Source organism: Grammomys surdaster, unplaced genomic scaffold, assembly GCF_004785775.1.
Source record: "Grammomys surdaster isolate TR1022 unplaced genomic scaffold, NIH_TR_1.0 126248, whole genome shotgun sequence".
NCBI lineage: Eukaryota > Metazoa > Chordata > Mammalia > Rodentia > Muridae > Grammomys > Grammomys surdaster.
Window position 1 is genome coordinate 6512888 of NW_021621048.1, and position 24264 is coordinate 6537151.

Here is a 24264-nt window from a genome sequence, read left to right on the forward strand (position 1 = left end):
CCATGCCGGACTCCTCATTGTGTGGGACAATAAAGCCACATTTGTGGCGATGAAGTTCGTCTTCTGAGATCTGCTGCCAAGTGTGTGTCAGCTGATTAACTCATGTTTGAATGATGCCACGGAGTCAGCTGCTTCCATCCCGCAGGGCCATCCTCTTTATTCAGCCTGTTTTATCCAGGACACACTGACTTTAAAGGAACTCTTGGGATGATCACACTTTAACATGGGCAGAAGGGCGAATTCTTTCAGTGAGTTTGCTTAGGAACCAAATTGAAAATGGTGATGTTAGGATAACCTGCTTTATTAGTATTTTAGCATTTATGAAAAATGTATCAGATATTTTAGTGTAATTAATTAGTTGTGAGGCAGAGCCTTGTCATGTAGCCTGGCTGGCCTGGAACATGGTATGTACACCATGGTATGGTATGTCATCTTCTCTACTTTATCATAATACAAAGCTGATGCTACACCTGGCATAGAACACACAGAATCTATGGATAATACCTGCTGAAAAATATATATAGCTCTAATTTGAATTTTTTTGTTGTTGTTGTTGTTGTTTTTTGAGACGACAGGGTTTCTCTGTATAGCCATGGCTGTCCTGGAACTCACTCTGTTGAATTTCTGACAATCCTCTTGGCTCAGTCCTGGCCCCTCAGTCCCTAGGGTCATGTTACTAGGAGGTGCCATGGACCTCCAGGAGCTAGGGCCTTCTGGAAGTTACTTAGGGCACCGGGGATCTGGTCTTTTTTTGTCTCCTTTTGATTATTTTCTCTGTGCCACTGCCATCTGGTGCCCTGACCAGAAATCCAAAGCTAAGTGATTGTCCACTCTTAGAACTGTGAGCTAGTAACTTTTTCCTTCCTCTTAAATTTTTTATTAGTGTGTGTGAACAGGCCACAGTGTGTATCTGGAGATCAGATGACAACCTGCCAGAGTCTGTTCTCCTTCCACTCGGTAGGAAGGATGGGGAGGTGGGCAGGGGAAGGCAAACGAACTCAGGTCACCAAGCCTGGCAGCATGTGCCTTTACCGACCGAGCCATCCTGCTGGCCTGCATTTTTCTCCTCTTATGTTAATCATCTTCTCTACTTTATCATAATACAAAGCTGATGCTACACCTGGCATAGAACACACAGAATCTATGGATAATACCTGCTGAAAAATATATATAGCTCTAAAAATACGCCTATGAATGGAATCTGTAGGGGTTGTTATTTTTGTCTTCCTATAGACCCTAAATCTCAAGTTCCTGCAGCCTCAGCTTGACAGACTGAACTGACCTATCCCGAACAAACTTCTGCCAGGTTATTCCGGAGGAACACATTCAGTGTTCATCGAAGGCCTCCAGGAAGCAATGCAGGCCAGTGGAAAGGTGCACGTGTCCTAAAGCCAGTCTGCCTACATACACACATCGGCCCTCCAGCCCTAGTTCTATGGTCTGCAGTAGGGATGGCCGCTTTGGGCTGCTACAGCAAATGCCCACAGGCTGGGTACTTTGACAGCCTGCTTACCTTCTCATCATTCTGGAGATTGGCAAGTCTGAAGTTAGTGTCTGGTGAGTGGGTCTCTGGTGAGGCTCTGCTTCATTGGTCACAAGCTGTTTCTCAGGGACCTCACCCAGCTGTCTGGCATGTGTAGACAGACAAATATTTCCCTCTTCTTAAGACTCTGAACTCTCCCAGTTCTCACCACCCTGCATTAGAGCTCATCGTGCAAACCCATCGATATTGTAACTGTCTGAAACTGTCGGGGCCTTTCGTTTTCATCTGTTTTTAGTTAATCGTATTGTTGTGTGTGGCTGGAATGTATGTGAAGGAGTCATCTCTCTCCTTTCTCTATGTGGGTCCCAGGACCGAACTCAGATTGCCACTGGTAGGCTTGGTAACAGCAACCTTAACCTGCTGAGCCATCTTTCTGAGACAAAGTCTCACTATATGGCCCAAGCAGTTCTGAACCCATGGCAGTCTTCACGCCTCAGCCACCTGCACCCTCACATCAGAACAATTGCCCACCACTCTTGGTGCTTCAGTAAAAATACAGAAAAGCTGAGTACAAACAAGTGAATCTATGTGCAGGCCAGGCTAGAGGTCGACTCTGGCACTCATCGACCTGTTTGGAAATGGTGTCTTCCAAACCAATGGTGAGTTCCAAAGTCAGTACTCCATAACATTTCCTGTGCCCTCTGAAGATAAAATACTTTTTAAACATCCTATTAGTATGGTACAGCCTCACAGGTAGTAGGCATGCAATAAATAACACATTACTATGAGTATAAGAGTAGAAAAGGCAGAGAAAAAGCACTGAGAGTCCAAGATTCACCAAAAGAACCTAAGTCTCAGGCCAATGAGATGCTTAGTGCACAAGCGTGCCTGCGACTCTCCCAGAGGACCTGAGTTTGGTTCCTAGCACCCACACCCTTGGCATCTGACACACCCTTGTGGCCTTGGCAGACACCTGCACACAGGTGCACATATCCACCCAGAGACACACAGGGACACACATCACTCAATCATTTTGCATAACTGTTGACAGCTCTGTGGAACAGAGAAATGGAGCACATTCTCCCCATGGCATCCATCAGGAGCTAAACAGTGTTAAAGTTTGTTGAACTAATTATTAACGTTAATGTAAGTTACTTAAGATCTTACTGTGAACACCCTGATGCTCATTTTCCTGTAGGCAGACTTGGATGGTAGGGCAGTTTGATTCTGTAAAATTGAAAGTAGCTAGATTCTATTACTGCACTGACTGCCTTGAGCAAGTCAACAACTAGCTGGTCTACCTGTATGCCAGTGTGATGGCTATTCCTGGTTGTCAACTTGACTATATCTGGAATGAACTACAATCCACAATTGGATTAGTCCCGATCTTGAGGCTGGAAGACACTTCTGATCTGGGTCTTGGCATGGAGATCTTGAGGCATAGTGGCTATGAAAAGCTTAGGCCCAGGCAAGGTAGTACATACTTTTAATCCCAGGAGACTGAGGCAAAATCTCTGAGTTCAAGGTCAGCCTGGGACAAAGTAAGTCCCAGATCCAGATATGGTATACACATGGGCCACACCTTCTGCTCGAGGCCTACATAAGGACATTGGTTGAAGGAAGATCCGCTCTTCAACTACTTGCGCTTCCCAGCACATCTGTTGGAACCTACTTCTCAGAAGATCAGCTGAAACAATTAGCCTCATGGGACTGAACAATATTAGATTCCTGGACTTCCCATTCACAGCTGACCATTGTTGGGCTAGTCGGACTACAAATGAAGTCTTCACAATACATCCCCTCAATATAGAGAGACGTTCCACAAGTTCTGCAACTCTTGGGAACCCTAATACAACCAGCATCCACTGCTTGCATTCTACAGACATCCTGAGAAATGAGAGAATTGCTGTTGACCTAGCTCAAGTCTCAGCCTCACCTTTTAAAAGCAAATTCCAGATGTTTTTGCATTCGAAGTGTTCAAGTCTGGTGGATGCTCCCTAGCTAGCTATAAGCAGCTTTGTCTAGCTCACTCCTTGAGCTGGTTGGCAGACATGACTCTGTGCTGCCCCTTGGTTACTGCCACTATTTCTATTAATAAAAGGCTCTCACCTGGTCCCTTCTTGCCTACTTCGGTTGCATGAGCCAAGCTGGTGCAAGTAGGGAGACCACATCCCAGGCTGAAGGACAGAAGGCCATTAGTTGCCACTGAAAGGACACTGCAGGTTCTGGTTGCTGAAGGAGCTCCAGAGACCTTCAAGCCTTCAGGGCAAAGGGACAGTTGACACCTGAGAACTACAATGCTGTCAGTCATCAGTGGCTGAGCAATCTTGGTACTTAGACCTACCTGGAAGTGGCAATTCCAGTTACTGCCAAGGGCTAAGGATTCCCAACTTGCTGGGCACACACAGAGCTGGAGACATTTGTACCACTAGGGGTTCTAGGAGAGGCCTGAGTTGTGACATAGAGGGCACCACCTGCTGCTGCTGTCACACACCAGCACTTGAGGCTTCTCGACCACCGTGCAGGCGATCCAGCAGGCGCACCTCAGGCAGCAGAAGGGCAGTATGCGTGCTAAGATCAACTGGATAATGGTACAACACTTGAAAAGTAGAGACAGGACAGAGGTGTAAGGGCAGCTTGGGGTACACAGGACCCTGTCTCAAACAAATAAGGCTGAAACTAAACTTTTTTTTTTTTTTTCTCAGACAAGGCTTCTCTGTGTGGCCCTAGATGTCCTGGAACTCCCTCTATAGACCAGGCTGACCTCAAAATCACAGATCCTCCTGCCTCTGCCTTGTGTGCCACCACACCTGGCCTCCAAACTTTCAGTATAAAACCTTTTCTTAATATAAATCTAAAAATCATGTTACCTATTTGGAAAGTAGTTAAGGCCTAGCTGCGTGTTACACCCACAGTTTACTTTTTCCTCTGCCTTCTGCCTTTAAAACTGAGAAACGTTAGGAGGGCTTTATCCTATAACAGAACACACTTGTACTAAAGCTTTCACTGATGTCAAAGGTCAACAGCCCTTGCCAGCACCAGACTCCTTAGGTTACTTATTACATATTACCCTGTGTTGTTTATACTGTCAACCTGACAGCTTCTAGAATCACCTAGGAGCCACACTTTGGGACTCACCAGAGTGAGGAGTTTCTAGATGGGGCTGAGGTGGAAACACCCACCCTAGCTGTAGCAGTATCATCCCATGTGCTGGGGCTCTGTACTGAATACAAAGCAGAAAGCAACAGCATTCATCTACTGCCTCCTCTGCCTGCCATGACAAACTATCTCCTCAGACTGTGAGCCAAAATAAACCCTTCCTCATGGTGCTTTGTTAAGTATTTAATTACACCAAGGAGAAAAGCAACAGTCAGTGGCCTTCAAACAATCCACTGATGCTGGATTACCACACACAGAAACTGAGGCATAGAGAGGTGACAAACCTAAGTCAGTCCCCTGTTAAGTCCCAGCTACTTCCCTGGGGGACATACTTTGCTGTACAAAACCTAGCCACGAGAGAAAGGATGATATAAAGATGGTATGGTGATACAAGGCTTCGAGAGAGAAGGATCAAGAGTTTGGGGCCAGTGTGAGTTACAGACCATGTAAAAGTGCTAGAGCAACTTCATGCAAACATCAAACACTTTCAGTGTTTTGGCACACCAATAAAATGTTCAGTACAGAGTGGTTTAGAATACAAACATTTCTACTTTAAGTGCTATGTTCTTTATATCCAAATCTGTAACCTTTCCCTGTGGTTTAACAGGGTCTCTCTCTATAAGCCATGGCTGTGATCCTGTTTCAGCCTCCCTGCTATTGTTTCAGAGCAACATTTGGCTCTATAAAGCCTTCTTTAGATATCAGTCACGTGGGCAAAGGTAGTAAGTGCAAGGTACTGTGTTCAATCTTCAGCACAAAGAGACCCTTACCTTTTAAGGAAATTCTTTCATCCCTTTGCCATTCTGGTGCCTCTAAGAGGCTGAGGCAGCACCATACAAATAGCCCTCTGTCAGGAACCAGTCCTGCCTCCAAAACCAAGTGTCAGAAGTGTGAGCTTTTGGGATTGGACGGTGGAGAGACGGGAAGTTGGGCAGCTTATGAGATGGTGGGTACCATGTGACACACAGGAACTCACTTCACCCACCATTGGACAACAGGAAGTTGCTTATGACAACTTAAGTGTAAGAGCCTAACTGCTGTTTATATATATTTTATAGTTTTAAGTATTTACTAATATGTAGTTAAAGACATTATTTAATTATTCCGAGAGAAAACCTTGCTTAATCGTTTTAGAACCTGCAACTAAAGTGCCTCCACATGTTTTTCTCTGATAGGCCAGTATGTACGGAACTCTGGGATGGGTGTGCAGATGAGGGGTGTCATGCCCGTGCAGGGTGGGGAGATCAGAACTAAGCTTTGTTTCTCTCCCTCCTCCTCTCTACCCTCAGATCCTGACGTGTAGCATAAATAGGGCTTTGTCAGAGCTTCCCTGGATGGAACATCAACACATTACCACCCCCCAGGATCCACTTATGAACTGTCAAAGTCACCTAACGAACAAGACTGGGAGACTACTTCCATCTTCACAGCAAAGCCAAAGGCCTGGTTCACATTCTATGACTACCTTTATGAAAAAGTAAAAAAAAAAAAAAAAAAAAAAAATCTGTGAATAGTTAATTACACAATGAGAGACACAAATTATCAAAAACATTTGTATACTTTTAGTACCTAGGAAATTTAGAAAAAATTTACCTGTATTCTTTTAGTGGGTCTGACGGAAGCAAAAATTTCAGAGAAACTAGAATGTAGATGGACGAGACACAGTCCGAGGGCTACAGTGAGACAGACATGGCCTCAAACCCTCTATAATTCTGAATTCATTTTGATTCTAAACATATTTAATGGTCTTCACTGAGCCAGATCCTCATTTATAGCAAATGAAGACACCTTGGCGGCCTCTCTCCCAACAACAGAAGTATCAGGAGCAGAGGGCAGGAGTCAGCTTTTCAATGCACTTTATTTGTTACTGTAACATTCTTTTATTTATTTTTTAACCCTCAAGCATAAACACAGACAAAGTTCTTCTGTGAACACAATGCTCTCTCAGCTCTATGAACTGACAGATAAACAACAGAGATCATTCAATTTCTGGTGTTCTCTCTCTTACAGCTCTTCTAAGCAGTACGTATCACACACACACACACACCAGAGGTAGGAAAGGCCATTTTTAATAAATTATCTTCTTAGTTGTAGAGAAGTTCCCAACATTAAACAACATGATAAAGCAGGCCTTGGATGAGTCTCAAAGGCCGCACACTATCCTTTCTATCTGAAGGACGAATCCCCTGGAGTGTCTAGTCTTTGTCCAGTAACTTGACGGCAAGGTTGTCCAGGGTCACCAACCACACCAGGAGAGCCTCTGCCACCTCTCATTTGCCGATTCTTTGGACCACCCAGTCCTGCTGGCACAGAGGGCAGCGATTGTTCTGCTTCACCCACAGGGACATGCAGCAGTTGTGGAAGGAATGGTTGCATTCTCCCCAGACTACTGCAAGAGAGAGAACAGCTGAGTGGGTGGCTGTGCCTGTGATCTAGCACTGGGTGGGAGGGGCTCAGTCCTAGGCCACTTGTTACAAAGCAAGGTCTGTATCAAAATTAGACAATGAAAGAAATGTACAAACAAATCAGCTGACATGCCACAGTTCAATCTAAACAGCTGAGCTTAGGGGACAGGAAGTCAGGAAGGGACACATAGAGGGGACATCAGGGAAGTGGCAGGGGCGAGCAGGGGGTGGGCAAGATCAACATACATTATATGCTAATATGAAATTATCAAAACAAAAATTGTAAATATTCTAAAATTTTAAATTACTAAGTTCAACAAAAATTATAACAAAATTGAAAACCAAGAAAAGTCATGACTCAAAATCCTGAAAAGAGTTATGATCAAAACATGTTTTTTCTAGTTACAGAAGTATTTACATTTAAGAAATGTGCCACTGGGTTTTTGGGGTGAAGCCACAACTCCTAAACAGCTCTAGCAGCTGTCCTAAGTCAGGAGATTAAAGGACCGGAACGGCTGGAGTCCCAGACCTCATCAGTCAGGGGCAACCTTGGAGATCTTCTGTGCTTTTTATTGAAAAACATCCTCCTGGTTTTTATTTAGCAAAATACAATGTTTTACAGGCTCTTAACATATAGCTGGCTATTATAAACAGATGGTAGGCATGAACATCAGCTGCCGTACACCCAGGGAACTGGTGGTTTTTCTAAGTGAGGAATTATGCTAAACCATCCAGCAGGGTGTAGTCACACCCTACAGTTCCAGAATCTGAAAGGCAGTGGGAGATAATCACTCAAAGGCCAGCCTTGTCTACATAGCAAGTTACAAGTCAAGGCCACACAGTGAGGCCAAAAACCAAAAGCAGTTAATCATACCCAAAGTTGGCCACACCAGCAAGCAGTGTAGCACTTCATTTGACAATTAGATCTGCAGAATGGTTACAGAGAGGCATCTCCTTGACCAGAGTTCTCTACTGAGACAGAGCCTTGCTATATCTATCTATCTATCTATCTATCTATCCATCCATCCATCCATCCATCCATCCATCCATCCATCCATCTATAGCCCAGGCTCCCTAGAACTATGTAGACCATGGTAAGCGCCCCGTCTGAGCCTTGCAGGGTGCTGGTTTACAGACGCAAGCCACCACACTCAGGTCTTGAAATGGTTCTTCTTTCCCTCCCTTCTGTCCTACTTCCTCCTTTTCATTTTGTTTTTGAGACAGGGTCTCGCTGCACAGCCGACTGGCTGAAAGTTGCTATGACAGACTGGGCTAGTGTCCAACTTGCAGTGATGGTCCTGCCTCTGCTGGGGGTACAGGTGTGTGGCACCAGTCTTGGTTCAGTAGTTTTAGGAGATAGTATTTCTTTCTGCTTAGCAAAACATTTATCATGACTATGAATAAAATATATAACCAAGGCTTAATTAAAATAATAAAAGAACTTACAAATTTATTTTATTAAAATCTTTTGAGAACTAAAACAGTTTATTTATTAAAAAGATGTTTTACCATGAAGTCTTCTGTTAGAATTCTTTCCCTTTTAATTTTAATCCGATTTTGTTTTTAAAACTATTTTTATTTATAATTGTGTATATGAAGGGGGAGGGGAGAGTTGCACGCCACAGCTTCTTGTGGAGGTCAGAGACCTTTGGGGAGTCAGGCTCTCTATCTTTAAATGGGTTCCAGAGACCAAATTTAACTCATCAGGTTTGAGAGGCAAGTACCTTTACCTACTGAGCCATCTCACCAACCCTTAACTGTCCTAAACATTTTATTTTTTATGTACTGACAAGGCCATTTCTCACTTTCTTTTCTTTTTCTTTTTTGTTTTTGAAAAAACAGGTCTCACTACATAGCAAAAGCTGGCCTCAACCTCTCTACTTCTGGATTTACAGGCCTGGGTTACCATAGCCAGTTTAATAAAGTCAATTTTAATTACAAATTCAAACATTTCCAGCCAGGCAGTGGTGGTGTACACCTTTAATCCCAGCACTTGGGAGGCAGAGGCAGGTGGATTTCTGAGTTCAAGGCCAGCCTGGTCTACACAGTGAATTCCAGGACAGCTAGGTACAGAGAAACCCTGTCTCGAAAAACAAGAAACCAAAAATAAAAAACCAAACAAAACCAAACATTCTCACAGAGACAGAAGAAAAACCTTTAATCGGAAAGGCAGGAGAAAGAATTACCACATACCAACACAGTCCTCCTGCTTGTTTTCAGCTTGACATCTAAGACAGGCATCTGAAAGTAAACAAAGCGAATGTCATCTGAAGTTCAGGAGGCAACACTGGAAACCCAGACCTTCAAAGTCAAACAAAAGCCCCAAGATCAGAGATGAAGAGAAGTCTTATATTATTAACTTCTCTTCTAAAAATAACTACTTAAAGAGAAATAAAATAAGTGGCATTCTACTAATTCACCTGTTTTACAAGGGCTATTGATCTTACAAGTTCTTATGACAAGATAGCTTGGCAACTGCACCAGAGGAGTCACTGGAGACAAAGATGCCAAAAGTCATTTTAAGCCCACAGCCTGCTCCCGCACATGGACCAACTGTAGGGGTATTTACTTTCAAGAAACCACTGTAAATAAAGCCATAGCCATGCACTGATTATTTGACTACATATATATAAGGACCTCGAAGGATACTACAGGAACTATTAAAGGTTTTGTTTTTGAGATAGGGGCTCACATAGCCCAGCTGTCCACTAACCTGACCTGCCATACTGTGGATGACCGACCACCTTAGAATCCTGCCTCTATCTTCTACCTCAAAGGTTTAGCATCACAGGCACGTGCCCCTGTCCAATAACGAAGTTTCCACATATACTCCCTTAATTTATAAACTATGAGACTATAGAATCTACTTCAAAATTAAAGGATTTTTGTTTTCATAAGAAAATTCCTTTCCTTTGTTTTTAAGACTGGGTTTCATGTTGTGATTCAGGCTGGCCTCAAACTATATAGCCTAGGATGACCTGAATCCCTAATCCTCAGTGCATTCACTCAGCATTGACAACGTACTTGGATAAATTACTAAGGAGTAAGTGCTAAGAATGGGAACCTAAGGAGTTCTAAATTTCTAAATTTAGTAGTTTCTAAAATTCAATCAGTACTATACTTTAGGAGCCAATGAAATTCATTAACTGTATTAGTAGTCCAAATTAGGTAAAAGAAAGCTCCAATCAACAGAAAAGCCTTTTGTTTTTAATTATTTTATGGGTCTAAATGTGGTTCTGTACATGTGCTACAGGGCCCTTGAAGGTCAGAGGTGCTGGGTACCCTGGAGCTGGGTTCAGGCAGTCTGTGAGGCACTCAACATCGGTGGTAGGGTTTGATTCCAGGTCCTCTGCAAGAGCAGTATGTGCTCTTAACCACAGAGCCATCTCTCTGATCCAGAAAGAGAAAGAGGTTGAAGAAGAAAATGTGAGTGTGGTGATTCCTGCCCACTGCCATTAGTGAGCTAAGGAGGCTGAGGCAGTAGGACAGCTGTGAGTTCAGGACTAGCTCCTCCCCCTTTACGTTCTTTATGTACACTGGTATTCTGACTGCATGCATGTCTTCGTGAGGGTGTCAGATCCTCTGAAACTAGAATTACAGAGAGTTGTGAGCTGCCATGTGGATGTTAGGAATTGAACCTGTGTCCTTTGGAAGAACAGCCAGTGTTCTTAACCTGAGCCATTTCTCCAGCCCCAGAACTAGTCCTTAGTCCTGTCCCCTCTCACTGTGTTGCTAACTAGAGTGATTTGTCCAAAAGGAAAAAAATAAAAAAGAATTCTGTAAAAATAGCAACTGTGGAGCTGAAGACTGCTTCCTGCCTCTCCTTACTCTGGCTCAAGCACAGGCGTTTGCTTCTTTCCACACACTGTTACCTTCAACAAACAAAACTCCCACAGCCATCCTGGCCTCTTCTATATAGATGTAAAGCTGCCTGCACAGGCTTTATCCATAGTTACCAACATCTACTCTTCTAGGATTTATGGCCAGGAATGACAAAACAGCCAAGGCTGTCCCTCACAGCGCTCACTAGGAAACGGAGAAGTGAGGCAGGCAAGCCAGCAGGCGTGCTGATCCCTGTGCCCGCCTCTAGTTCTGGTGGTCCAGAACTTTTTGGTATGAACCGCCATCTTTTTAGTAAAGTAGGAAATCAAGGCTCTAGACAGCGGTGTGAAATCTCTGAAGTTATCACAATCAGGCACTCTACTCGGGCTGTATGGGTGACCTCCTTCCTCCCTGTAGGGTATAGGTGGAACCAAGGGAGATTACCCATACTGCAATTGGGTAACAGGCTAACTTTCAAGTAAGAAGGCAAATAAGTAACTTTACAACTATTAAAAGCCAGGGCCAGAGAGATGGCTCAGTGTAAGAGCTCTCAAACAGGATGCAAGCTTAGTCCTCGTGCCTAGCCCAGGGCGCTCACGACTGCCTGTAACTGCAGCTCCAGATGGATCCACAGGCACCTACACACATATGTACATACCTTCCATACATGTACATTAAAGGTCCACCTGCTTCTGCCTCCCAAGTGCTGGGATTAAAAGGTGTGTGCCACCATGCCCAGAATAAAAAAAAATAAATGAAAACAACTTATAAATATATATTTAAAAGCCAATCTCTAGCCAGCTAGACTGCTCAGAAGGTTAAGGCATAGACATGCCTGATTGAGTTCAAGCCTTGGAACCCAATGGCAGAAGGAAAGAATCAATTCCCCAACACTGTCCTTAAGTTTCCACACTTCTGCACACACACTAAATTAATCTTGTTTTTATTTTGAGACAGGGTTTCTCATGTATCCCTGGCTGTTCTGGAACACTTTGTAGATTAGGCTGGCCTGGAACTCAAGACATCCATCCACCTACCTATTGCTCCCAAGTCCTGGGATTAAAGTATGCACCATTAACAACATGGTAATAAATATAATCTCATAAATAATAATAATGATGATGATTTAAAAAAAAAAAAAGGCTGGAGAGATTGCTCATCGGTTAAAAGCACTGGCTGCTTCTCCAGAGGTCCTGAGTTCAATTCCCAGCAACCACATGGTGGCTCACAACCATCTATAATGGGATCTGATGTCCTCTTCTGTCATGCAGGCATGCTTGCAAATAGTATTCATACATATCTTTAAAAATCTGCCTCTCAAAACCAATCTCCAAGTAAAATGTTTTTAAATCTTTTTTTTTTAAATCTTGTCTAGCCTGGATTTTCTATGGACAAGGATGCTCGTGAATTAACATGCTGAGATGCTCCGGTCTGGAGTGCTCTAGTGAGAGATTTGCCACACCTGGGTCAAAGAAATAATTCTGTGAATGATGTTCCTTTCAAAGGAAAAATCCTTTAAAAACTTCCTGTTGGAAAAGAAAAAACAAAACAAACAAACAAACAAACAAAAAACAAAAAAAAACACTTCCCGTTGGAAAGTCTGTTTTTAAAATTAAAGCTATTTAAGATTTATTCATTATTTATTTGTTTTTTAAGATAGTGTGCCCTTGGCTATGTAGACCAGGCTGTCCTCTAAAACACAGATGCTGAGATTAAAGATACCACCAAACCTGGCCAGAATAAAATTAAGCAAAACTTGTGCTGCAAAAGTAACCCCCCTGCCTCAGCCTCCCGAGTGCTGGTATTTCAAACAGGTACCACCACACTCAACCCTAAAGTGGAAATTACAGCTCAAGCAAAGGCAAAGAGGGGAACAGCTGTAGTTTAGTGTTTTAGTCAAATCAGATATTTAGAAACTAATGTCTGAGTCTACAATTAAATGTAAAAAGTAAAGTTTGGGAATCCTGTTGAAAATTCCCTGTGAAACAAGTCCAAAGACAAAGACGGTACATCCGAATCTCAATGCCAAGAAAGGCACACATTTTCAAACTACAGAAATCTATTTCAACTACCCCTGCCCCATCACCTTGTAAAGCATTCTCACAGTAATCTAAAATTATGTTTATGTTACCTGTATCTGTGTTTGCATACCAAATGTGCCTAATTCCCTCAAGTGCCATAATGGGGGTGCTGGAGTTATTGTAACAGGAGTTACAGGGTGGTGAGTTGCCATGTGGTGTGGAAAATGGAACCCAGGTCCTCTGTAAGAGCAGCCTGTGCTCCTAACTGTGGAAACATCTCTCCAGTCCCTGGCTTTGGTTTTGTTCCAGGCTGGTCTCAATGCACTGCTGTCCCCCGGCTCCAGCCTTTAGAGTGTTGTTATTAACTAACACACTGGGAGACAGGCTGGGAATGCAGCTAAGCTGGGAGTCTGCCTAACATGAAGGAAGCCCTGGGTTAAATCCTCAGCATGCCTTAGCCTCGGTGGTTCATTTCAGTAATTCCAGCACTTGGGAGGAGGAAGCATCAGGAGACAGCCTGGCTACTGAGAGAGAACCTTTCTAAAAAAGAAGTACAGAGCCTGGGAGTGGTGGCATACATTTTAAATTCCAGCACTAGGGAGACAAAGGCAAGTGGATCCCAGGCTGGTCTACAGAGTTCCAGAACTAGCCAGGGATACACAAAGAAACCCTGTCTGGAAAAAAAAAAAGGAAGAATGAAAGAATAAAGAGACAGGTTCTTTTTAAGATGGACCGAGCTCTAACTACGTAAAACTCTACTAGATTAAGTTGTTTTGATACGTTTCATTTGGTCTGATATTTTCGTTCAAAATACTTCAACAGACGACTGTTTGCGAAAGAAGGTTCTTCGAAAAGGCACGAAAGAGCAGGGTAGTGTTTCCTCTAAAAAAAAAAAATGGTACTCTATGAGGGAAGGGAGCAAGATGAAGTTTCTGAGTCAAGCAATTCTTGGCCCTTGCTTCATCACAGGAAAAGTTCTATTTGATTCGTCTTGTCAAACTAAAATGTAAAAGCCAGCCAAGTAGCAGCACCGAGTCCATCCGGAGGCAAACAGCTGAGCATCATTTCGGTTATGACAAAATCCGCATAGTGGCGTAGGCTTGCAATTTCCAGAATTTGGGAGGTACAGGCAGGAGGTTCAAAGCCAACCTCGGGTAAATGGGCAAGCTCTAATCCAGTCTGAGGAACGTGAGAGCATCTCAAAAACATTAAAAGTCCCAACCCTCAGATCCACGAGAAGGATCCGCTGAGATTTGTTGGCCGCTGGGCTACTCAGGCAAACCCGGAAGTTCCCCGTGGGTATCCAGGCCACGCCCACCTCCAGCAGGAGTCTGGCTGCCCAGGAGTCCAGTGTCTGGCTGCCCGGCCCAGCACTCGCCGGCGAGGGCAGCCCAGCAGGCCGCACCGCGGTCCTGGCTTCGTGTGCATCGCTTACCCATCACCTGGACCCTGCAGATGGCGCAGGTGTCGCACTCAACGTCCCAGCTCCACATGGCTACCGCGTTCCACTTCTTGAGGGAGAACATCTTGTCCCCTCCTGACTTGGAGCCTACGCTCCCGGAGTGAGAGGAAAGGACGCAGGGTTCCTCGCCCTCCTCCACGTCGGCCATGGCGGCGGCGCAGAACGGCGACGCGGACGTTGAGCGCGGAGGCGTGAGGTATGGTAGCTCAGCAGGGTCACTACAGAAGCCACAGAGCCTCCCGCAGGCACGGGCGCTCAGCTAGAACCAGGCGGCGCTGATTGGCTGGCACGGGTCAGTGACGTCATGAGGGCTGGGCGAGGCCTGCACAGAGAACCCCGGGCGCTTATTGTAGTGCCCGCAGGCCAGTTACTGCTGGGCGGGCAGGGGTCGTCCGTAAGTGAGCATTGTCTGGAGTCCTATTGTATTAGCTCGGGTCCCAGGCTGGCCTCCAATTTACAGATCCACTTGCCTTTGCCTCCTCAGTGCTAAGATTAAAGACGCCCTGCTTTTGGTTGTTGTTTTGAGACAGATTCTCACTATGTAGCCCCTTGGAACTCATTTAAACCAGGCTAGCTTTTGAGTCACAGAGGTCTGCCTGCCTCTGCTTCTGGAGTGCTCAGGTTAAAGGTGTGCATCACTAGGCCTGACTTTTAGAACCTGCAAAGGCTTTTGCTTATATAAAAGATAGATGGATTTGGTTTATTTGCTTGCTTCTAGGCAGTCTCCTTATTTAAACAGATCTGGCCTAGGACTCTTTATGTAACCCAGGCTGCCCTAGAACTCATTATCTTCCTGTTTTGAAAGCCCCAGCAATACTATATACTATGTATTTTCTGAAATTTCCACCATGTGCTCAAAAACAAGAGTGAATAATGGGAAATAGTACCGTATATTGTTAACTCAAAGAATTCCAGAAGCCCTGTTGGAAGGCTCCGGGAGTTAGTTTAAGCTTTTTTACATGTAGGAGTAACGAAAACCAGAAAAATGACATTACAACGGTCATAGGATTGTCATGGGAAGGTGCCTCCTCTCTCCCATCTCTTTGTCTACCTCTACTCCCAAAATAAACTTCACTTTATACTAAACCCATCGTATAACCGGTACCTGGGACGGGGTGCCTCAGCATAGGCACACTAAGGCACCTCCTCCCACCGCATCACGCCACCACTTTACAAAACGTGTCTGTAGCAGAGCAATAGTGAAGGGACCCAGAGATCTGCCCACACTTTATGAGAGAAAAAAGTACCTATGAACAAACCCGAGTGACCTGCTCAATATGCATCTTTTGCCTACGCCAGGCCTCTGCTTTGATGATAGCTGGCTGTATGTGCTAGATGGTGAACCGAGAAGGCAGGCAGGAAGCAGATGAAGATAAAAGGCACCCGTGGGGAGAGCCAGCAGTTTGGGAGAGGGAAGGAGAAAAGTTCAGATGGAGAGTTGAAAGAATGAAGGCTAGGGAAGCTTGTGGGTGGAGCAAGCCTATAGCCGGCCCTACAGAGGACTGCGGACAAGAGGACTGCGGACAAGTGGACAAGCGGGAGAGCGGGGCAAATGTGGAGTATGGGCATCCAGCGCTTAGGAAGGCCTTTCAGTTGACAGAGTATAGGCAAGCAGAAGGGCAAGAGGGCTGTGCATAAGCAAATGTGTGCCGGAGAGAAACAGAGTGAGACAGCCAGGGAAGGCCCAGGCAGTGGGACTGGTTCAAGGTAGCTCGCCACCTGCAGGGGCCCCTGTGATTGGGTTTGTACCCCTCGCACCAGGCTTTGTCTTAGGTTACATGGGCAGAATTACAGGAAAAATTGGATAAAAAAGCGAAATAAGCCGGGCAGTGGTGGCGCACGCCTTTAATCCCAGCACTTGGGAGGCAGAGGCAGGTGGATTTCTGAGTTCGAGGCCAGCCTGGTCTACAGAGTGAGTTCCAGGACAGCCAGGACTACACAGAGAGACCCTGTCTCGAAAAACCAAAAAACAAAAACAAAAAAAAAAAAAAAAAAAGCGAAATAAACGTTCCTGTTTCATGCTCTGCTTACATCAACCGCAGTCCTTCAAGTTTCTCATTCCAACTGGTGAGGGTGGTGGACATCCTCATGCAGGCACTCCTGCTGCTAAAATATCCCACTGGAGAAAGATACACCGGCCCCAGTTAAGCCAATTAAAAGTATGTGAGTCAGTGGGCCGGTGGTGGCGAACACCTTACTCCCAGCACTTGGGAGGCAGAGGCAGGTGGATTCTTGTGAGTTATGAGGTCAGCCATGTCTACAAATCAAGTTTCAGGCAACCAAGGCTACACAGAGAGGCCTTGTCTCAAAAACCAAAACCAACACAAGTCCTTTATTAGTGGATGTCCAAGTTCTGGCCTATGCTTCAGAGTTTCTTGGTGTCGGGGTACAGTGTTTTTAAAGGCAAACTGTAGGAGGAGCTAAGGTGGGAGGAGTAAGGAGAGGAAGAGGAGGAGTTGAGAGAGCAAGAGAAAAAAGGAAGAGGAGGAGCTAGAGAGGGCAGAGATATAGGAAGATGGAGAACCACACAGGTATTGAGAGCACTCATGGGGAACAACTTATAAACTTATAATTAGGTTAGCTAATTGTAACGGCCGTTTCTTTTGTAACGGCCGTCAGGTTCTGTTACTTTGTAAAGGCCGGCCGGTTCTGCTGCTCCGGTCGGTCAGGGTCTAGCAAGAGAGAAAGTGGGGACGGAGGAAGGGGAAAAAAGGGGCGAGAGACGCAAAAGATAGATACAAGCCAGAGTCCGGTGGAGTCTCTTCAAGTCTTCTTTATTTTCCTCTCTTCTTACTATATTCTCACTCCTTCAGTCTCCTCTACTCCTCTACTTCTTCCTACTACTTACTACCTCTACCTCTTCCTCCCTACTCCTCCTCGACTCCTCTACTCCTCTACTCTTCTACTCCCCTATAGAAGGGAAATCCTGGGTATTTATACCCTTTACCACGTGACTTGCCCTCGTGGACAATCTCAACTGAAGCCACTACGTCACGTGCCTTGTAGCCATGGATACCAGGAGCACCTGGCAGCTGGGGGCACTAAACAGTGTAACAAGATGTTTATCAGAGTGCGCTCAGCTATTGCAGGCTGTTGAAACAAGTCTCTTGTCAGGGTATATGGCTCAAGATGGCTGTAAAGATGATAGCCACTTTCGGCTAAGAGTCGGCTCCCAACAGCTAATTGGGATACAACTCTCTTTGTATGGGCATCTTATTATTAATCATTATCAAACATATAAAGCCTTTGATTAATCTATAAGAATTAGAGTCTCATTCTCTTACTGGGCCCGCATGGATGACAGAATGGTCTGGGCAATGTTCTGCCTTGCAGAGACTGCATGGAAGGTTGGCAGAGCCATCTCTCACGCTGGCATCTTGTAGGTGGCAGGGCTGGTGTTTCTGGCGGGCGGGTTCTATCTGCAGCGCACACATGGCCTCAGGCTGAGAAACATGGTGGCTGGGCTAGGCAGAGCCGCTGCAGCTTAGATAGTCGGATGAACCAGAGGCAGTCTTAAATAATTACCACAACAGCAAACCCACAAAGACCACAGCTCACATCAAAGTCAGATAACAGAGTAACCTTGAAACATTCATTTCTGGCAGAACATAGTGATTTTTTCAGACTTAATAAGAAAGTTACTTTTAACTTATGCCTTCTTCAGTTATTTTAGTTTACATAAATTATTTTGGTTTATACATCTGGACAGTGGTCAAGGCCACAGAAGACTCAGATGTGTAGGAAGGGTAGATGCCACCATTGTGGGGTTGTGTCCTGTCCAGCAGGGCATTAAACAGGGGTCCGGGGAGGTCACCTGAAAGAGAAGATGGGGGAAAACAGGTGAATGCAAGAAATGATGATCTGTCTATAGTCTGATCAGATCGTAATTTTTACTTTTTCACACACAGGTTATATACACAAAAAAGGCAGGATGTGGGGAAGGGGATGACGTAGGAGTGTGGGTGTTCAGGGGGAGTACAGATATCTTCCAGAACAGAGTGTCAGCTGGATGAAGGTTCAGGGGACATGTCACTATGACTCTGACTATGATTCACTTGTCCTTATCTAAGTTGGTACTATCCACCAAGGCTACCTATCTACAAGGTCTATGGCTATTTAGCCTGGCAATTTTCCACCAAAGCTGCTTGTTTACAATAGCTTCTAGGCATCTGTTTCAGTGTTTTCCACAGAGACTCAAGACTTGGTGTTAGTATACATGTATGACAGGCCTATTGCTGATTTTAGGCCTATGGCTGATTTTAGGCCTTCAGTGTATAAGCAGGGATGCCCCTGACAGGGTTGGGGGTGGGCAGGGAGAGGACTGAGAAGTGCCTAAGCAAATACAAAGGGAGTCAGGACAAGATGGCATTACTGTGGTCACTTCACTTCCTCAGCCGGAGAGTCTCTATTCCTTTGTTGAGAACACTGAAGAGATGCTTGGTTTTGTTTTAGAGACTTTCCTTTAACACAAACACGTTTGAGCCCTTCAGGAAAGACCTTATTCCCATCACAAGTGAGTGTTTCCGCTGTTTATTTCTCTGATCCTCATTCCTTCCTGACATTCATCTTTATGAAAACAATCTTTCCCATGGCTGAAGAGGAAAAGCTCTCCAGGGCTTCTTAAATTTAGTCCTTGGCTGCTTGTGAATTACACAGCCGAGGTTAGTAAGAGAAAGGCAGGCTTTAATTTGTAGAAGTTAGAATTCACAGGAGAAAAGACAAAGGGCAGCCTGGGCTTGGAGTTTGAATAAGGGAAAGGGAGAAGGGACATTTACAAAAAGGAGCAGGGTGTGTTAGTTTGCTTTCTGTTTCTATGATAAAGGCCATGTTCCACAGCAGCTTACAGAGAAAACTGTTTGTTTGGCTTATACATCTCACTGAGGGAAACTGAGGCAGGAAAGAATTCAGGATGGTTCATTGGTGTTTCACCTGCAGGTATGTCTGTGTGAGGGTATCAGAAACCCTGGAACTGGAGTTTCAGATAGGTGTGAGCTGCCATGTGGGTGCTGGGCATTGAACCAGGATCCTCTGGAAGAACAGCTAGTGCCCTTAACCTCTGAGCCATCTCTCCAGCCCCATCATTGAATTTTTTGAATCTCGGATTCCTATGACTCAGGCTCACCTAGACTCTCTTCTGGACTCAGTTTGAGTCAGTTATTTTACCATTGTGATGAACTGGCCTCCACCCAGCTGTGGAGGAGGCCATGTACCTGAACCTTCATCTCTTCTCAAAGCTGCACGTGATGGCCACGTTTGCTTGAAGGGCACCAGTCTGTTTCAGTATCCCACGGTGGCCCCAACCTGGCATTTGGAAGTGACATTGCCTTTCTTGCAAAATTCAGCTTCCTTTCTCGAAGAGTTTCCCTTCGATGTCATCAGAACCCACTTTCACCTTTGACTCCCCCCACTGTCCACTCTATTCAGAGGCAATTTTTCCTTTGAAAGTTCCTAGCATCAACTGTACTTCCCACTCTATTCTCTGAGCCTCATATGCTCCCTGGGTTACAGTGTCCTGGCTTCCTGGCGGTCTCCCTACCCACCACCCTGTCACAGCATGAGTCGCACTCACCGTAGCCTGCTGCAGTCTCCCCCTCACTCCCCTTCCATCTGGCCCCATCCTGCTCAAGATGGCTTACCTTCACTGGAGTCCTGCCACCACAATCACCACCTACCTTCAACGGTCAGCTGGCACTCTTGTTCAGGACCCTGTTAAGACTGGCCACCCTGACATATCCCACCCTTTTAAGAGAAAGGTAATGAAGTCCCTTACAGCTGATTTCCCCCTGTTTGGGGAAAAGTTCTCACAATTGTGTCCTCAGTGACCAACCTCTGCCAGGGCATGTGCACACCTGATAAGAAATCACAGCACTTCCTGTGTGCCTTCTTCTCGTTTCCCCCAGGTCACACAGCAGCCATCTCATTGCTACTGGCCCTTAACAAGCTCATCAGAATGAACGGAACAGTTAGAAGCCTTTTCCCTCCTAGCGACAGCTCATAAGTGATTAAAAACTATTTAAAATAATAGGAGATAAATAATGTAAAAAAGAAACGCAAGTGTTGAGGATAGACTCCAGAAGTTCCTGTATAATTATAATTAAATAGTAATGAATAATTAATACATTAATTTATTAAAACTTTTAATGTGGCAGAACACATACAATTTACCACTAAGATATAGTTCAGAGTTTACGTTAAGAGTGACAGTGGCTCACTAGGCAGCCAGTCTCCATAACACACTAATCTCGAAGAGCTAGAAGTCTGCTTCTGTTGACTACCTGGCACTCTTCATTCTACTTTCTGTCGCTGTGAGAACTCTTAAGTAGCTCAAATAAATGGAATCATGCAGCATTTGTCTTTTGTGACTGGTTGTATTAAATTGACATAATGTCTCCAATGATTGTTCATGCTGTATCACACATCAGCCTCTTAAAAGCCAAATAATAAACCATTGTAGGTTTATAGAACATTTGGTTCACCACACAAGGCTCAGGGAACATCTTGGAGACAGTGTGGAAATGATATGAGACCTGGAGGATTGGGAGGGGCGCAGGGAAATGCTGACGACCGAACATGGCCTCTGCATGCATGAATTCATAACAGCAGTGGCTATGTGCACAGCCTGCACACAATCAAGCAGGTCAATAATTCCCGTGGGGATGGAGGGTGGGGGTGGTGCTCGGGTAACTCTAGCTGAAGTCTGGGCAACTAATCTGGACAGTCTAAAGAGCTGAATTCTGTTGAGGGAAGGGGAGACATTTTGGTGGGGAGTATGACACTAATCGGACTCTGGTTGAAGAAGAAGAGGAGGAAGAGGAGGAAGAAGAAAAGAGCAGGAGGAGGTGGTGGAAAAGGAAGAAGAGGATGGGAGGTGTATGTGCTGGGTTAGTCAAGGAGAATTGGTAGGAGTACTGGAGTATATATGGCCAAGATATGTTACATATCTTGTTATATATGTTTCATATGAATTAAATTGGCAAAAAAGAATCAATTTTAAAAATTGAAATCCCACTCCCAAACCAAAAAGAACTTGGCTTATCCATCCAGGAGCCATCTGAACTGCTATCTTCAATCGTCCATGTAACTCCATGAAGGTGGTCTATCAACATTCCTTTATGTCAGCTCTCAATTCTTTGGGCTCTATATCCAGATGTGAAGTTGCTGGATAATATTTCCTTTATTTTTTCTCTAGGGAATGGACTCAGGGCTTTGATGCATTCCAGGCAAGGATTCTATGGCCGAGCTTTAGTCCGGCCTCTCTTCTTACTTTTTATTTTGAGACAGAAGCTCACCAAGTAGCCCAGGTTGACCTTGAACTTGTGATCATCCCACCCCAACCTCTTCAGTGCACGAGCCACTGACAGAGTGGCTAGGTTGTAAAGACAGGACTCCTGTCAGATTATGGATGGTCTTGCTCAGCCATTATCAGTCAGCCCAGAAAGCAATGTTTGCAGAGACAGCTTGTTTCCCAAGATAATCTGTCTTGCTTGAAGCAGACAATTTTAAAATTGTCCTGGATGGACTCCTTTAAGACTGCAACAATCCCAAGCCCCACACCCCGTCCTTATACAGGGACACAGCCTTGGTTTTTCCCCTGGCAGACCCCTCACTTTCCCTGGGAGAGAGGCTGCTCCTCATTGTGTTTGCTAATAGACACGGTCTTGTTTGTTGAAGGTCAGACTCTGGTCTCTTTCTGCCTTCTGTCTCTATCCTGTCTCAGAAACCTAACAGACATCAGGTCCAGTTGTTTTTTGTTTGTGTTTTTCAAAAGGGGTCATTGAGATGCAATAAACTTAATTAAATGACACAGAGCTGAAAATCAGCAGGTTTTTCATAGAAAATTTTGGTTGCTCTACTGGCTGAGTGGTTAATCTTATCAGCTATAGCAGATTGTGAAGACATAGAAAACTCATTTAACCTCCTTGCCATTCCTAAGCCTTCAGTCATATCTCTTCCATTTCTAATGAACTATCTGGCATTTTGGGGAGCAGTACAGTGATTCTAAGTTTTCTCATTTTGAAAAGATCCTAGTTCCTAGGGTGGTGTGTTTTAGGAAGTTCTGCTAGCTACTTTTATTGTAATTCTGACAAAATGACTCAACAGAAGCAAGTCACAGAAGGAACGTGGGGGTGCACGGGTGACAGGAGCTTGAGGGCAGAGGGTTAGAGGGGTCTCTAGATGAGAGTAGAGAGATGAATGCTGTGCCTAGTTCACTTTCTGCTTTTTATTCAGCCTGGGACCCCAGCCTATTGATGGTGTTGTTCATATTTTAGGTGGATTTCCTGCCTCAGGTAAGCCTCATTGGAAACACCCATGTAGAAACATCCAGAGGTGTGTCTCCCACTGTAAGGCCCCCGGAGTGGGGAGACCCCTACTCAAGCCACAGGAGACTATGACTACCCAGAATCACTGGAGACCGAACTTGCTGCAAACTGCAAAAGGCTTTATTTCCAGATTTCAGGGTATCAGTCGACTGAGGCCGAGACTCCCAAGACGAGTGTCGACCCCAAGGCTCGGGGGCAAGGGGTATTTAAAGGAGAAAACCACAAACTAGGGGGGTACAATCTAGGGGAAGAGGGGGAGTCATAAGAACATCAGCAGACAGTATCATAAAAACAGTGGAAGGTCCCCAGGCCATTCGATCATGTGGGAAACACACCCTGTGTATTTATTTTTTTTAAGAATTTAATCTTGTGGTATATTTACACAATGGAGTATTACTCAGCTATTAAAAACAATGAATTCGAGAGGTTCCTAGGTAAATGGATGGAACTAGAAATTATCATCCTGAGTGAGGTAAGCCAATCACAAAAGAACACACATGGTATTCACTCACTGATTATTGGATATTAGCCCAGAACCTTGAAATGCCCAAGATGCAACTCACAGGCCACATGAAGCCCATAAAGAAGGAAGACCAAGTGGGGGTGATTCGGTCCTTCTTAGAAGCAGCAACAAAATACTCAAGGGAGCAAATATGGAGACAAAGTGAGGGACAAAAACTGAAGGAGGGGCCGTCTCAAGACCACTCCACCTGAGTATCTATCCCATGTGCAATCACCAAAGGTAGATGCTGATGTGGAAGTCAGGAAGTGCATGCTGATAAGAGCCTGATATGGATATTTCCTCAGAGGTCTTCAAGAGTCTGACATACTCAGAGGCAGATGCTCACAACTAGCCATTGAACTGATCATGGGGTTCTCAATAGAGGAGGTAGAGTGAAGACTGAAGGAGAGCTGAAAGGATTTGTGGCACCATGAGGAGAGCAACAATACCAACCAACCACAGCTCCCAGGGTCTAAACCACCAGCCTGGGAGCACTTAGGGAGGGATCCAGCGCTTCAGTTGAATATGTAAGAGTGGAGGGCCCTGCTGGGCATAGGTGGAAGAAGAGAACCTTGACCACATGAAGGCTGGATGCCCCAGGGGGTGGGAATTTTGAGGGTGGGGAGGTGGGAGTGGGGGGGTAGATAGAGGTTACATCCACAGAGAAGGAGGAGGAGGGGTGAGGGGATTGGGGGTTCCTGGGTGGGTGGGGGATGGGGTAAGGGGACAACATAGGAAATGTAAATAAAACATCCAATAAAAATTAAAAAAAAAAGAATTTAATCTTGTTTAATCATCTATCATGTGGCCAGCTAGTCCTTGGTATTTTCTTTATGGTCAACCAGTTCCTAGAACCCAGAGCCCAGAGCCTATGAGCCAGATGACCTGCATTCTTGGCTCTGCCCTTTTGTAGTCAGCTAAGTTCCTGGAGCACGGATGGCCTGGCTTCAGCCTCTGTATATCAGGGGTCTCAAAAAAGGTTTATTCTTTTCACCACATGGTTCTAAATCCCAGCAAACTGACAAGTAAGAGTAACAATGGCGGGGCTGGAGAGATGGCTCAGTGGTTAAGAGCACTGACTGTTCTTCC

The 24264-nt window shown here is 45.0% G+C and overlaps 1 protein-coding gene across 1 annotated transcript; it reads right to left on the reverse strand.

Annotated features, from left to right (window-relative positions):
• Nucleotides 1-6481: 6481 nt before the first annotated feature.
• On the reverse strand, nucleotides 6482-14506 carry Rnf7 (ring finger protein 7). Its single transcript, XM_028758940.1, has 3 exons — nucleotides 14326-14506; nucleotides 9241-9288; nucleotides 6482-7031 (listed from the first exon to the last, which is right to left on the reverse strand). Exons 1-3 carry the CDS (start codon nucleotides 14498-14500, stop codon nucleotides 6913-6915), a joined length of 342 nt encoding a protein of 113 aa, XP_028614773.1. The 5' UTR covers nucleotides 14501-14506; the 3' UTR covers nucleotides 6482-6912.
• Nucleotides 14507-24264: the final 9758 nt, after the last annotated feature.